Source organism: Electrophorus electricus, chromosome 13 (genome assembly GCF_013358815.1).
Source record: "Electrophorus electricus isolate fEleEle1 chromosome 13, fEleEle1.pri, whole genome shotgun sequence".
NCBI classification, from domain to species: Eukaryota; Metazoa; Chordata; class Actinopteri; order Gymnotiformes; family Gymnotidae; genus Electrophorus; species Electrophorus electricus.
In genome coordinates this window covers 2,528,131-2,543,987 of record NC_049547.1, presented here as the reverse complement: position 1 = coordinate 2,543,987, position 15,857 = coordinate 2,528,131, and the positions used below count along the sequence as shown (strand labels likewise).

General features: G+C 46.8%; 1 protein-coding gene across 2 annotated transcripts; it reads left to right on the top strand.

The window, feature by feature from the left end:
• Positions 1–1,196: 1,196 nt before the first annotated feature.
• On the top strand, positions 1,197–15,634 carry ttbk2a (tau tubulin kinase 2a). Of its 2 annotated transcripts, none has more exons than XM_035532950.1 (15): positions 1,197–3,646; positions 4,474–4,621; positions 5,658–5,731; positions 6,332–6,472; positions 6,583–6,687; positions 6,858–6,923; positions 7,133–7,225; positions 7,315–7,440; positions 7,794–7,951; positions 8,334–8,514; positions 8,604–8,809; positions 8,893–9,355; positions 10,108–10,446; positions 10,998–11,884; positions 12,155–15,634. In XM_035532950.1, the coding sequence occupies exons 1-15, from the start codon at positions 3,578–3,580 to the stop codon at positions 12,570–12,572; spliced, it is 3,474 nt and encodes a 1,157-aa protein (XP_035388843.1). In that variant the 5' UTR covers positions 1,197–3,577; the 3' UTR covers positions 12,573–15,634. The 2 variants fall into 2 exon arrangements, with proteins under 2 accessions (XP_035388843.1, XP_035388842.1); XM_035532949.1 differs by having other exon boundaries at positions 8,890–9,355.
• Positions 15,635–15,857: the final 223 nt, after the last annotated feature.

The window sequence follows — 15,857 nt, the reverse complement described above, 5'->3', positions numbered from 1 at the left end:
AAAACTGCGATGTCCCTGATACAGGCATTTATGCAAAAGCGATCTAGTTTTCTATATGGTCAAATATATCTTTATGAATAAGTTAGATCTGATTTAGAAAATATAGTATAGCTACTAACCTGTCAATGCTAAATTGAGCAGATTCCTTGATGTGAGTGATGCCTGTGTGTTCTGTCATGCAAGTATTTATATAAACAAATCAAAAGTTTATAGGAGGATACCTTCATTTATGTCTTTTATACATATAGATTTATTCAAATACCTTGCAATTTTGACGAGCATGTGCATTTTCAGTCAAATAAGAAACTTTGCAAATAAGCAACATTTTAAAAATCTTTTAAGTTTGTTTTAAATGTAAATCTAGCCTTTTTACTTATTTACCCTCTGTTATTTAATTTAATGTGATATGCTTGTTATGTATTTAGTTTTTCCTCTTTTTAAATGTTATTTATTTCGTTCACTGTTTTTTCGAGCATATTATATTAATGGTAAATGGAAATATCTATTGTTTTGGGGGGTTTTTTCAAACAGCAACAACAACAATACTACTACTACTACTACTACTACTACTACTACTACTAATAATAATAATAATAATAATAATAATAATAATAATAGTAATAACAATAATTAAAAAATAATAATAATAATTACAAAATGTAAAAAGATTTTCTTCTTTTTATTAGTGTGTTTATAGTGATTAAGTCAAATACTGAGCGAAAGTCATATATTTCATTAACCGCAGCCGTTTATTTCCACTGCTAAAAAAAATTCAGCAATAAAAAATATTCAGTTATTCGGTGTAGATTATCTAACGTACGTAAGACGATATTTTGGTAAAATGTCTTTTTAATAGGTTGTTTTAATAGGTTTCACTGAATAGTTAGTAAAAAAGTACGCTGCTTAACAAACCGCTTGCCAGTTTGACGAGCCTATTTAGTAAAAACAGTGACCTGTGCAAAGTACAGCAATGTCACCAGCAGAGTGCGCCACTGTAAGATTTCTGGACCAATGCCTTTGAATGAGAGCTTCCCACTGAGACTAAGCTAATCTTGCGGAATGCCCGTGAGCGCGCCGACACGGAACTCGTGCACTAGCAAAACGTCTGCCCGTAGACGTTTGTGTGCTGTCACTAAGGGGGGGGGGAGTATCGTGGACGAGCGCGCAGGCACGCTGACTGGAGGAGTAAGGCAAGCGCGTCACGAATCCGCAGCGAAGGGGAGATGCTGAGAGGACGCTTACGAGGAAGGGGCATTTGATAAATGTTCATATCCAGAATTTATTTTTTAATGAATGTCCTTGTGGATGAAGCGTGCACAACTGCACTCAGATCGTCAACATGATTTTAAACATATTTTGCACGTATCCTTAACCACACCCGGCGCTTTCTGGACCATCAGGACTGTAGCTGGCTAGCAGGTAGGTAGCGAGGGAAGCGACATGGATTCAGATGTCTGATGACATTTCTGCGTTGCCGGTGACAGCACTGTTAACCATTACCGTACAGTTGACTTTACGACGGACATTTTTGCACGATCGTATTGTTCCTTGTGAGAGATAGTAAACATAGCTAGCCATAAAAAATTAGTAGAACTGTCCGTATGGAGTCAACGCAGTTCATGTTTGCTGTGCAGTAAGCAGGATTCTATTGTACCGCAGATCACATTTCGGCACCGGCCCACTCATCGGCTAAACGGTTATATCAAGTTCAGTAGTGTAGTTTACAAGATATGTTGTCAGACTTTAGCCAAAAAAAAAACAAAAAAAAAAACGTGTGAATGCGTAATCGTAGTGGAAAAAAAAAACTATTTTATTTAACGAAAGAAAACTGTATGCGACGACATCTGAGTCATCTGATCGGGGCGCAATCTGAGAAAAATTGCCAAACTGGCGTTACCAATCTGGAGTAAAATGCCAAGACTAGCTGTGTGTGATGAGATCTGAAATGGTACGGGCAAGATAACGCTAAATTTGTCAGGTCTCAGTTCTCTGATCGCTTTGTCGCTAACATTTTGTGCAAGTCTTTTTCACGAATGTGGCTAGCTAGTGGGAAAGAAAGCTAACGCTAACTATATTTACTTCAAAACATCCATGACAGGTCTCCTGCTGCTAGGACCTTTAATCTTCACGCAGTATCGACGGGAAACGTTAGCTAAATGGTCCTAGAGAGTGTCATAATCCTATATTAATCAAATATGTTCATAATTCTATATTAATATAAAACAATGCCAGTCATGGATTGGTTCTTGGGAGTAATACGGATAGTTATTAGCTGCGCTGGCTAACTGGCGTTGCCACGTACCAGACTCGGTCTATAAGCTCTCCTGTATAAATTACACAGTTAATAAATCAAATTGTGAGAAATTTTTAACATGTTCCGTTAAACCGAAATTCATGTCTTTGACATGAAAAAAAGCGTATTTGTCATATATTACATTCAGTAAGTTCGATAATGAGTGTGAATTGACCCAGTCAGTGGTCTGGACGGTGCGGTGGGGTCCTTGTCATTTTACGCACCGACCTTATTCGCTTTCTCGTCGACGTTTGTGAAAGCTGTTAATCCCTTGTTAATGACTTTTCTAGTCCATCCTGCAAATGCATCGTTGTCTGGATGCTTCAACACCTTTTATTGTATCTGATTGAAATTTGCAGTCTTGAATACATTTGTAACCATTCACTTGAAAAGTAAAATTTTACTTTTAAAACTGAAATTCTATACATTTTTAAAATCTGAATTTGAGATGTGTTTGGATATCTTCAGCTCTACCACAGACTTTGAATTAGTCAGTAATTGTTTAAATACTAAGTTAATTTGGATCAGATTTTCACCCAGATGCTTGTATTTGAATTTGCTGTAGTCATTCTAATGTCTTTTGGGATTGCCATGTCAACTGTAATCTAACAGTAAAAAAAAAAACTGAGCAAACTAGACTGAGCGAACGAGAAAAAAGAGGGTCTTCGAAAGCATACGGATGTCTTTAAATGCTTCAGTGCCCTCTGACGTCAAACATAGACAAGCTGCACAGAATAGATGATCCCCTGTCTCTCTGTCCTTCTCTGTTTCTTTCTTGGGCTGTAGTAGCACACTTCTGTGTGTGTGTTGTCTAGGGTCAGCATTTTCTTTTTACTGTGTGGGTGTGTGCTTGTGTAGAATACCATGTAACGCTGTATTATATTTAGCTGTTAAGGCCAGTGACTTGCACATTCTTGCTGCAGTTCACGTATTGCAGGTGAGTGTGTTTGCTGTTGATGCACATCACTGGAAGCACGTCAGGCAGTGCTGGGAAGTGCTGGGCAGTGCACAGGCTGCCCTCTCTTCAGGGTTTTTACAGCCCCACTCTTCCTGAGAGGACCGTGCGCGGCCTCTTCTGTTACTACCACCTCCTTCCAGCGCTCTGCCCCGGATAGATTCGCATGTGTTCAAATTCGGTTTCTGCTCAGCTTGTCTAAAACAAACGGCCGTGTTTGTGTGGATGCTAGCCTGCCTTTGTCAGCAGGTGGTGCAGGGCCCTGATGCCTGGCCTGGGCCTCAGCCTCTGCACGTAGAGGACGAGCTCGGGGCCAACCCGGAGCCAGCATGAGCGGGGGACCGGAGCAGACCGACATCCTGTCCACCGCTGCACTGGTCAAGGAGCGGTGGAAAGTAGTGAGTGCATTTGCTCTCCCATAAGTCACTGTGCATGAAGTACACATTAAAGCTTGTAAAGCATTTTTTAATTGTGCTGTATGCACTTGCCAGAAAGATAGTAATTTGATTTAGCAGTTTTCTCGACAGTAGGGCTGATTTTAACAGAACATACATTCATTGTGTTGTTTTCTTTCATAGGTATTTTTACTAAACCCATATTATATAAGCAGGTTAACAGTCTCACTGTGTAAGAGAGATCATAAAGATCAGGGTCGATGCACTTCACACCTTCTTTATATGTGTTCAATGTGTTGCTCTGAGTTCAGCGAGTTCTTTCCAGGACCCAAGAGCTGGGAGTGACTTACTCTTCTTCACTGACTCACTGTTTCACTGTTCATGTGTTGGCTGGACGGAGGACACAGTGACAGGCAGTGCCCTGCTCTGCTCACTCTGTGTGTGCGTGTGTGTGGGCGTGCGTACGTGCGTGTGTGTGTGCGCGTGTGCGTGCGTGTGTGCGCGCGTGCGTGCGCGCGTGTGGGCGTGCGTACGTGCGTGTGTGTGAGAAGTCAGTGCTGTGTGGTATCTTGGGTAGGTGTGTTGCATATTTGGTGGGGCGGTAGGAAGTGACATAGGAGGCCGTGTGTGTTAGTATCATACAAATGCAACATCAGACTTTCTGACAGAGCCAAATGCATCTCTATAAAAGTGCCTAAAAGTGTTGCATAGAATGTGTCAGAAAAGCAGTGCAGGTGCCAGTTTTACTCCTCAGCAAAAAGTTTTCCAGTGACTCAACACCTTCCTTGTTTGTCTGGTCCATTACTCCTCCCTCCTTTTGTTTCATCTAGTTGAAGAAGATCGGAGGTGGGGGCTTTGGGGAGATCTACGAGGCGCTGGACCTGCTGACCCGCACTAGTGTGGCCCTTAAGGTGGAGTCAGCCCAGCAGCCGAAGCAGGTGCTCAAGATGGAGGTGGCGGTGTTAAAGAAACTACAGGGTGAGTAAAGTTAGAAGGGAGTGTGTCTATGCTCCAGGAAATGTGGGCTTGTTCTGTTGGATGCTTGATGTCCAATACTGGCATTTATTTGCTTATGCATCGACATTTGGGGGGCAAGTTGTTGAATAAGAAGAGTGTTTTTAAAACAAAAAGCAAGGCAAAAAGCTGCAGTTAATCTTTACTCTATTTTAGGTATCTCTGTTATCACCTTTGAGTCAACAAAAAGGATAAATGTAAAGATCATGGTAATTAAGGGAATTTTACATTTTACATTTTCCGCATTTGGCAGACGCTTTTATCCGGAGCGACTTAAATCCATTTGTCAATATGACGGTTAAGTGTTCTCCCAGAGAACTGAATGCATAACGCCGATGCCGGCAGCACCTCGTTCTGCTTCATGTTAATATGCACTGTGTTAAGATGTCCATCAGCAACATACAAAGCATTATCTACAAAACACACATTGCATTTGTACAGAGAGCAAGAGGGCGTGCATGTGTCTATATGTTTTCTGTGTGTTTGTCTTATAACAGTGGTTGTAATCCCATTTTTCTGAACAAAAAATAGCTTTTTACGGTATCTTCTTTAGGGTATCTCTTCTCTCCTCTCTTTTCCTCTCAGCTTACTTGAAAATCAATGTGTGCAGATCATGTTTGCTTTGTAATGGCCTGGCCTTTGCAGCCACGAAGCTCAGAAATGCACCGTGCTGAACGCTCAAATGAGCAGCGCTTCTTGAAACAGGCTATTGGTTTACTCACAAAAGTGTACCATAAAAGTAAAACAATAAAAATAAGACTAAGAAAGGTGATGGAAGCAGAAGGAGAGTCCAGACCTGAGCGGCCTGGTTTGGGGAGTTTCGTCCGCACGGCTGGATGAGGCTCGAATGGGCGCGGCCTGCACAGATCCTCGGAGACCAATCGGCTCTCCGTCTGCAAGCGCCCCTCCCCCTACACGGGGTTGGGTGCGGGGCCACGCTCTAAAGAACGTGTCCAGTTGGTATCGAAGCACTCACATTGCTCTGCTTTTGCTTTTTCAGGTAAAGACCACGTGTGTCGCTTTGTGGGATGTGGTCGCAATGACCGCTTCAACTATGTTGTGATGGAGCTTCAGGTACATTTTTTTTCCTGGTTTATTTACTTGCAGTGAATCATTAAAACCAAAATCAGTAGTTACCAGAATACCCAGGAGAAATGGCAGATGAGTATAGAAGAAGAATATGGCACACACACACACACACACACACACACACACACACACACACACACACATATATACATATTTGTGTGTATATATGTATGTAAACCAACTCTTTGATACCTGATGACAGATTCTTTTCTGAAATATATAATCAATATATATAATATATTAATCAATATTAATACATATAATTAATATAGACCATATTAATAATTAATATAGACCAAATACAAAGGAAAATCAAGCAATTTGTACATTAAGGAAAAGCAACACCACTAAACTTTATTGAAAGAATCTCTCAAAAGTGGTAATAAAATTATAATAAAAATGTAATAATCTCATAATTTATAAGCACTATAATTTCACAATATGGATCAATCTAAATATGATCAATCAGATTACATCATGTCTTAACCTTGGACTTGACCTGAGCAATTTTATCAATAAGAAAGCCACAGATTTAGGTGATCTGGTCTTGCTTCTAGAGTTTTTGGTTGGTTGTTTGTTTTTCAGGGTCGTAATTTGGCAGACCTAAGGAGGAGCATGACCCGTGGCACATTTACGATCAGTACCACCCTCCGATTAGGTTGCCAGATCCTCAAGGCCATCGAGAGCATCCACTCCGTGGGCTTCCTACATCGCGACATCAAACCGGTGGGCTGCTGGCTAAGAGATGTTTAGATGAGGGGGGGCAGGGTGCTATAATGCTGTGCGTTACCCAGTCGGGGCTATGTGTGTTATCCAGTCTTCTCTATGTGTTTCAGTCCAACTTCGCCATGGGTCGATTTCCAAACACCTCCCGCACCTGCTACATGCTCGATTTCGGTTTGGCACGTCAGTTCACTAACTCATGCCAGGAGGTCAGACCGGTCAGTGTGCTCGCTATTCACTTTTTGTGTGTATGTGGTTTTTTACTTTGTGTGTGTGTGTGTGTGTATAGACTTCACAGTGAGCCAGTTACATTCTAGTCTAGTCTTTTATCTTAACCTGTTCACGTCTTGTACAGTAACCTTGTACTGTCTGTTCTGCTGTCTTCTAGCCCCGGCCTGTCGCTGGCTTTAGGGGGACGGTACGATACGCTTCCATCAACGCTCACAAGAACAAGGTACGTTTCCACACACACCACCGTTCACTTGGCCGTTCTTCTGTTTACCACCTTGACTAGAAAACAGCTGACGTCTGTTAGAAACGCTGTGCTCTGCCCTTCCCTGAAACAGGGACACTCTGCATCCGCTCCGTGGTCCCCTCGCGCTTTAACCGGGGCAACCAAACAATTCTTGACTGTAACGGAAGCTCGTGGTATTCATTCCGCAGGAGATGGGCAGGCACGACGACCTGTGGTCTCTGTTCTACATGCTGGTGGAGTTCCTTGTGGGGCAGCTCCCGTGGAGGAAGATCAAAGACAAGGTGGGTGAGGCAGAGGAGGGTGCGGCCGAGCGCTCCGAGTGTGGCGTGTCCCATTGCCGCTGGATGTGATGTGTGTCCTTCCTCGTCAGGAGCATGTGGGGAAGCTGAAGGACACCTATGACCATCGGCTCATGCTCAAGAACTTGCCCTCAGAGTTCAGTGTCTTCCTGGACCACATTAGCAACTTGGACTACTTCACCAAGCCAGACTATAAGGTACAGATTTATGACTCTTACAGCTCTGTTCCAATGATATTTATTCATCTATTTACTTATTTCTATTGAAAGAAAAAGATTTATAAATATTTATTTAAGCATTTATACAGATTATTCGTATTAGTCGTAATTTGTCATTGTTCAGACAAATGTGTACTGTGTATTATAAGTACTTAACAACCTGTTCGAAAAGATAGTCAAATGCCGGTCTGCAGAATGTGTGTTGTGCCTGTTAGTAGCAGGCTATCGGTATAAAATCAAACAGAATGAACCTTTTTTCTGACAGTATGTGGGAATGTTTTTATCCTGGTGTTGTGCGTGACAGACTGTGCTTTTGGCTTGTTCTCTCGTAGCTTTTGATGGCGGTGTTTGAGGATAGTATGAAAACCTACAACGTAGTGGAGAATGACACCTACGACTGGGAGAGGGCAGGTGTAGATGGTACCGTGAGCGCGTGTGCTGCCGCCAGCACGCCCCAGCACCACACACGCCTCACGCCGGCCCATCTGGGGTGAGCACATGGGCAGTTCAGCCAAACATGGAGCTGGCGTAGATGAAGCGAAAATAATGCCAATGTCACTACCGTAGACAGATGCAGATGATGCAATGTTGATGTTGCTGGGATCAATACCCCCTACACCGCCCCAGACAAACAATGCTAATGTTGCTGGGGTTAGTAGTTCGGTCTAAATCGGTGTTCATTCTGCTAGTGTAGGTAGTTGAAGGCAAAGCAGCGGTAGTGTTGTTAACAGGGAGAGAATGCTTGTGGTGCCAGTCTGCATGACATTTTGCTTAGTAAGCTTTCACTCATTTTTAGCCACGTTAGCAAGAAGGACATTTTTTGTTGAATATGAAAATCTGTGTTGAGCGATTCGTGTTGCGCTCTGCTTCAGGATGGCCAACGCCTCGCTGGTGCCGGGGGACCTCCAAAAGGAAAACACAGATGATGTTCTGCAGGATGAGCAGCTCAGTGATGGAGACAACAACGCGGCCCCGGAGCGCCCACCCGCCTCTCCCGTCCTGTGGGAGGACCTGGACCTCAACCGCAACCGGATCCGCCCCACTGGCTGGAAGGTACGGGCCTCCCGGCCGCTCCCCGAGCCATCCGCTGCAGCTGCGGACTGGTCCGGATTTAACGCGTTGGCTGTGGTGTGCGATTGCAGGGACCCATGGAGGAGGGGCACAATAACCAGGGCAGTGGGAGCCCCCGCGCCGGCGCCGGCTCTCCCGTGTGGGTGGGCTCCGAGGGGGTGCCCCCGGACAGGGACGGCCCTCTTCTGAGGATGCTGCGTAACGGCCACGGCTTTGAGCTTGAGAAGAGGCTGAACCTGGAGCCCAAGCCCAACAGGGAGTGTCTTGCCGAGGCATGGTGAGTGTTCGTCGTGCCCGCCGTGCCACGCCCCCCGCGGCTGTGACCCGCGTTGACGTTTTTCCGTCTGCATGCCGTAGCAGCACCGGGAAGCAGGCATCTGGAGCAGCGCGCGAGACGCCGGTCCGGGCCGAGCGGGTGTGGCACTACGACGAGGAGCTGCGTCTCTCCGGCGGGGCCTCACCCAAGCCCTCCACGCCCGGCTCTCCAGAGCAAGGCGACGGGGCGGCCAGCAGCGGCTTCGTGGCCCTGAACCTCAGCTCGGGCCAGCAGGACGTGGACTCCCAGGACTGGGTGAAGGTGGAACCGCCAGACAGCAGCCCCGGGCCCGACGCCAAGCTGACCGGCAGCCCCGAGGAGGAGCCCGAGGTGCTGCAGACCGCGGAGGAGTCTTCGGACAAGGGAAGACCCAGCCACCATGACGCGGCGGTGCCCGGAGTGGAGAGGCTAGAACTGAGGGTGGAGGGCACGGGGGCCGTGGGTAGCCTGGCCCCCGTCACCCCCACCAGCCCCGCTGAAGCACTGGCGGAGGGAGCACTCACACAGGTACTCACACCTCAGTCACGTGACACCACCCACAGGGGAGATTTCTCACAACTCCAACTTATGCAGGCTTGTTTGCTGTTTTGTTTGTTTGTTTTGTTTTAAGGGCTGCTTTGCTTTGCTTGACTGTTTACTTGTTTGTGCCTCTAATAGAAGTCTTTGGTGTTCACATATGTGAGAAAGATCCGTGAAAACCCCTGTGTTACTGATGAACGTTTTTCAAAACCCGTAAATTTTTCTTGCAAAATCTTTGGGCCAGTATTGTCCAGTATTGTCAGCCGTTTGGTTTAGCTGTTAAACTGCGCTAAAAGGCAGACGCCTCCTTCGGCACGTATGAGTGGGCCGGCGCTCTCTGGAGACCCACACCCTCCTCAGCCAGGGTAACCAGAGCAACCAAGGGCATCCTCGCCCCGCACCACCCAAGCTTGTGCCAGTGAGCTCACCTGATCCCGGTCCCGGCGTGTCACCTGAGCTGCTGTGCTCGCGGGCAGGTCAAAGTGCCCACCAGTCACGCCTGTGCTCTAGCTCTCTGGGCCTCAGAGGCGCCAACCCACTGCACGCTTCAGTCTCCTTACAGACACTAAGTTTCTTGTTTGTTTGTTTTTTTGTCCATCTAGAAGCAGCTTTCTACCCATAACGCACTGCTCTGTTCATCCTGTCGCCCGTGCCCTCCCCTTCCTGCTCTTTGTTCTCTTGTTTATGCCTCCCTTCCCTTGGCTACTCTCTCCTACAACCGACTCCCCTCCCCCCCCCAGCTCCCCACCTCTCCTCCGTCTCTGCCGGAGGAGCCGGTGGTCCGGACGAGCAGCCCCCTGCTCCTACGCTCACCCAGCCCGCACGCGCTCCTGACCACGCTGTCCGACCCACTACTGCAGCCGCGCTCGCCGCCGGCCCTGCGCCGCAGCCAGTCGGCTGACCACCGCCGCCGCCCTTCCTCCTCTTCCTCTTCCTCGTGCCACGCCTCCCTACTGCCGCTGCCCCAGGCCCACCACGCCTGCTCCCCTGGCCACAGGAAGCTGCCCGCCATCCCGCCGGGCGCCGCCAACGCCAAGTTCCCCTCGGTCATACGCATCACGCGGGCCCAGCTACAGCAGGTGAAGCCCCTGCTGACCGTCTCTGTTTCCCTCACTAACATCCTCCCCCTACCACCTCCACGCTCCAGTTCTGTCCCCACCCTCCACCCCCCAACCCACCTGTTCTGGTTTTTCTGTCACATTGCTGTCCTGGGGCCTTGCTCATTCTGAATGACTGTGTAACTTCAGAAACAGAGCAGATATGGCTTTCTGAATGTGAAGTGTGTTGATGTGTCTTAACGTTCCTTACGTGAACATTAAAGCCAACTTCTGACTATATATATTAATAAAACCCTCTCCTTCTCATAATTCCAGATCTCTGGTCACTGTTCTGGTAGTGATTTAACTTGTTTTCTGTGTGACAAAATATGTGACTGTCTGACTCCAGTTTTCTTTCTAACATCATGGGGCCCGTAGGCTGTTGCTGGCCTGCCTCTTACATATTCATGCTGTGGTTTCATTCGACTGCTTTTGTGTTTTTCCCCATACAACATCTGATTTTAATATCTAGTTCTTTTGAACAGTTTGCCAAATTCATGGATTCAAGGTCTCTCTCCCTTTTTCTCTCTCAGCTGACAGCTCAGCGTCCCTCTGTGCTGTCCTCCCAGTCAGCGTCGGATAGTGTGCAACAGTGCCCCCTGCTGGAGAAGCATGATAACTGCAAGAAAGCAGCGCAGCCCCAGACTGTCACAGCAGAGGTCCACTCGCCTCAGGAATTGCCTTCCCCCCGCTCCCAGCCCGCCAGCCTTTCGACCGCTGGCGAAGCTCCTGTGACGAACGGAGACGGACCCTCCCAAGCGCCCAGCCCGCTGTCCATCCTGCAGACCTCACCACACTCCCCACACAGCCCGGTACTGACAAACGGCCACGACCCCCTTCTCACGGACGCTCAGAAGAAGCAGCCGTCTGAGCCCGAGGTCCCTGACGGAGGATCTGGCTGCCGTGCTGTCGCAGACCCCCCTGCGGAGGAGAACAGCGCCCCCCTGGCTGAAATCGCCAGCCTTGCCCTGTCCCTTCGAGCCACGGCTCCGGGGCGGGACCCTGCCCGGCGGCCGAGCCGCATCCCCGTGCTGGAGGCCTCCAGACTGTTGCAGGACCCTCCGCCAGGCTCTGCCAAGGAGAAGCTGCTGCAGAAGAGAGCCCACCACGTCCCGCCCTCACCATGCGCCTCGCCCTCGCGCTCCTCGGACCGCCGCTCCGTCCTGGCTGCCCTCCAGCGTGATCAGCTCACCTCCCCTTTCGACCGCTCCCACGACGACGAGTCCTTGCAGGGCTCGCGCTCCGAGCGCCAGGCGGGCGACGACGCCCCCTCTCGCTCCTTGTCCTCCAGCCCTCTGTCACGCAAGAGTAAGATCCCCCGGCCTGTGAACCCCACTTCCACCCAGGAGGCGCTGGCCAGCCAGTTTCTGCCACGCCCCCCTCCCGGCAAGCCCCCCAGACGTACCTCTGTGGACGGCAGGTAAGGGAGAGCATCCGTCACCGCAGGTCTTGCGAAACATGCGAAACAATCTATATAGGGCTTTCAAAAAGGCATGGTAAATGCACAAAAATAAAAATATTAATAACAGCCATAAAGAGAACAAAATGATTAAAAAATGAGATAAGGAAGGAATACATTTTAAGTAGGAAATATTTTTTAAATATATTTTCAACCTATTTTCATAATTTTGTCTTGTTTCCAAAACTGGTTCTGATCAGCTTTGGGGTAACGTTCCCATGTGCTACTCAGGCTGCGGCGGTTCCGGATCCGTGCGAGCAGCACCAGTGACTCGGACCTGCTGATGTGCCTAGCGCAGCTGATGCAGGGTAGCTCGGGCCGCGCCTCGCCCGCCTGTAGCCGCTGTTCTCCGCAGCCCACAGGTCCCAGGCTGGTGTGCGTGAGCCCGTCGGGCTCCGCCCACCACCACCAGCGCAGCTCCAGCGCGTCACCCCGCAGCTGCTCCTCCCTGCAGCGCTCCGCCAGCTCCTCGCCCTCGCGCCACGAGCCCCGCGCGGGCCGGCCGGGCTCCTCGGGCTCACCTCCCCCGCGCCGCGCCCACGCCCAGGAGTTGGGCTGCGGGCGGCAGGCCCGCTCCGGTTCCCTCCGCTCTCCACGGGCCAAAGCCGGCACGCGAGAGGCCAAGTGCTCCAGCAAGCTGAGCAGATAGTGGGCCACGCCCGCTGCAGGCTCCACCTGCTCCAGTCGTGAGTGGACCAGTGGGGTCGGTACCGGTGGGGGGTGCAGGCCTGGCAGCAGTGGGTCCTCTTGTTTGCCCTCGCCTCGGTAACAACAGAGCTGATGAGAATATATTCCACATACAGGATCCAGTCTTGCTACCGCGCATCCTGTTTTCAGCTCATTTGTTTAAGTTAGATAAGGGACAGGATGATACCCTTACACTATTGTCAGTAGCCTTGTTTGTTTTAGAAGAGAGGATGGCTACTTTCATTGTTACAGGAATTAAATGGCCAGTTTTCAAAATTTGTTTTTAGATTCTTTGTTGTTTTATGGGTTTTTTTATTTGTACCTTAAGGCATATCATGTAGCTACAGCACTAATGCAGAAGTTTGTCTGTTCACGAGATGCATGGGTTTGTGTACTTGCATTGAGCTCCGTCAGCCTGAAATATAGTATTTAATGAAATAGTTATTTGGGCTAGAATGCATATTGCATCCCACTGATTGGTGCAGTGGCAGGTACACTGACAGATCATCGGAGTTTGATGTTCTGATTGGTCGATGCCATCACTATTCTCTTCTCTGTGTGAGCTCTGGGCAGCTCTCGGTCCAAACAGCACGTACATCCAGTCTCGGGAGTGTGGCGTGTACGGACAAGCCGTAGTGCTTCTTTTTCCACAAAGTAGTCATCGCCGAAGCAATCGTTAAAAGTGTCTGAAACACTTTAATATGTGCCTAAGGAGGTGTGACTTTGGATTATGGGTAAACAAGGTTCAAGCTTTCACAATCAGGTTACAGTGGTATTATTTTTCTGCTGTTGTTTTTGTTTGTGTGTTTTTTGTTTTTGGAGCAACCAGTTTTATACAGCATTAATCGTATAAACACGTAGTTATGCATGTGGTGCTCATTCCCACTCATTTGATTAGTTCCACCTCTGAAAGCTCCTTGCTTGTGTGTGCATGACTGCAGGTCTGTCTGCTTTCTGGGCAAATGAGACTCTGTACCTGCACTCTGAAGGTTCAAAGTGATTATTATTATTTTTTTTTTTGGAATCTCCCGTTTCACACGGCACTGTTGGGACAAATGAATCTTTTATTCACACCTGGCTCAGAGAGGGAAAATCGAGGACATTTTCATGCAGTTCTGAGGCATCATGAACTTGGGTGTCGCTCACATTTTGACTAGAAAGCTTTGATCAAAATTTCACCATGTCAGCTAGAGAGCTCTTTTTTATATCATGAATTTACCCTGGCAATACTGGGGAAAAAAAAGAGTCCTTTTATATATACTGGTGTAGCATTACTGCAGTCATTCAGTTAGAGGCTGTCCTCTAGGGTACATTCTCAGGTCTGTTTGTAAAGGTCTGTGCTGTTTGTTCATTGGCTCCAGTCACTGACCTCTCTCACACTTCCTGTGGTTCCACCATGTCGACCCTCGCAGTCCAGCTCATAAGATGCCATCATGTACCATAACTCTTGCTTTACATGCTGCCGTCTGCACACACTCAAGACAAAAGAGACTCCACCGCTAACAACAACTTGAATAACGCAAGCTACCTGTTGTCATATGTATGATACTGTCATCATGTAAATAGGCTCAATGTTTGGGATTTTACTTGACTTTTATATTTTTATTTTAATGGCTTGGTTGGATATTATAGGTTTCAACTCCGCTCTCTTTGATCTGCACTCCCATACTCATTTTGACTGTTTAAGGTTTTTTTTTTTTGAGTATTTACCCACGTGGCAATGTTGTAGCTGTTGAGCAACTGATTGATTAATATATATGGGGCTCTAAAAAGATGTAAGATGCACTGGTACATGTGGAATATCTAAGCAAGTGAACCTTTAATGGCAAAAAAAGGAAATCTTTTCCTTAACCAAGTATCTTGTTTAGCCGGGCAGATCTCCCTGAAGCAGCTAACCCTCCTCTTCTGCATTAATACTCTAGATAGTCGCCTTAATAAGTGTGTTTGTGTAAGATCTAAGGTCAGAGGTCTAGTCTAGGGTCAGAGGAGGTTACAGAATACAGACCACTACCATCAAGTGAGAGTTTTGAACTAATCAATAGGATTTCTGTGCCAGGCTTTGAATATAGTATACAAGCTGCAAAAATGGAAGGAGATTTAAAGTTGAGGCACTTTAAGACTGCTTACAGAAGCATTCCTGCTAGTTACACTTCAGTATTCCAGCTCAGAGTACGTTTAAAGTGCTTGCTTGTTTTTGGCTGAATTGTTTCTTCATAGCGCAGCAGGCAGGAAAGTTCATCCCGTGTCGAGTCTTGGATCATATATGAGCACTCCAGACAGACTTGTTATTGTTATTATATGTTTTGTTATTCTTCTCAGATTTAAGTGTACAGTGTCTTGAGTTTTTTTAGAACAGATTTTTTTCTTAAGTTGCACATTAAGGACAATTTATTTTACAGAGTACCTGTGATCTACTGTCACTGACTTTTTTATATTTTAATTTGTATAAGGATTTAGGAAATTAAGCATAAATGGTGAAATATTTTGAGAACAGTGATTGATTACTACTGTGTCCCATTGAAGGAAGAAGTCAAGACTGTGAAGCGCTTTACTTGCCGTAGTAGAAGATCCACAGCACTTTGTGTTGCTTTACGTGAGACTCTGTAGGGTAGTCACCTCATTTGACCTCTTTTAAGGGAGGCTGCATTTGTCAGTATATCAAAAGTGTCGATCTTTATAAAGTCTTAATGCGTAAGAACCTTACCTGTATGCCATGCTTCCAGCTGACTTTGCATTACCTGCTGTACTATTCATCTGCATCTCATTTGATGTCCTACTTCGTGTTCCACGTCACTGCACCATTAAACTGAAGAGTGGTACATGAATGTTGCAAGGGGTTGAGTCCTCTTTTACTAATTCTGATTCTATAACAGTTTGATTGGTTGTGGTATCTGCTGATCAGTGGTGGTAATATTTCCTGGATGAGGTCTGTTACCTGTTCTGTTTGTTTTATAAACCAGGTCACAATGTTAAAGAATTGAAATATCACTGTACAGCCTCAAAAAAAAAAAAAAAAAAAAAAAATGTTAGAAAGAGAATACATGTACATTACTGTAATTATTTCTGTTAATTTTCATTTGTATCATATTAATGCCCTGTACAGTGTTGTTGTTTTTTTTTTCATTTGAAATTGTTTTGTATTTTATTTTTATAAACCAGTTATGAATAAAATATTCATTCAGCATGCCAGCAGATTTGTCCCTGTGCTTGTGGGAATTACTCAGTTTTCAGAAGATTATGTTTAGCA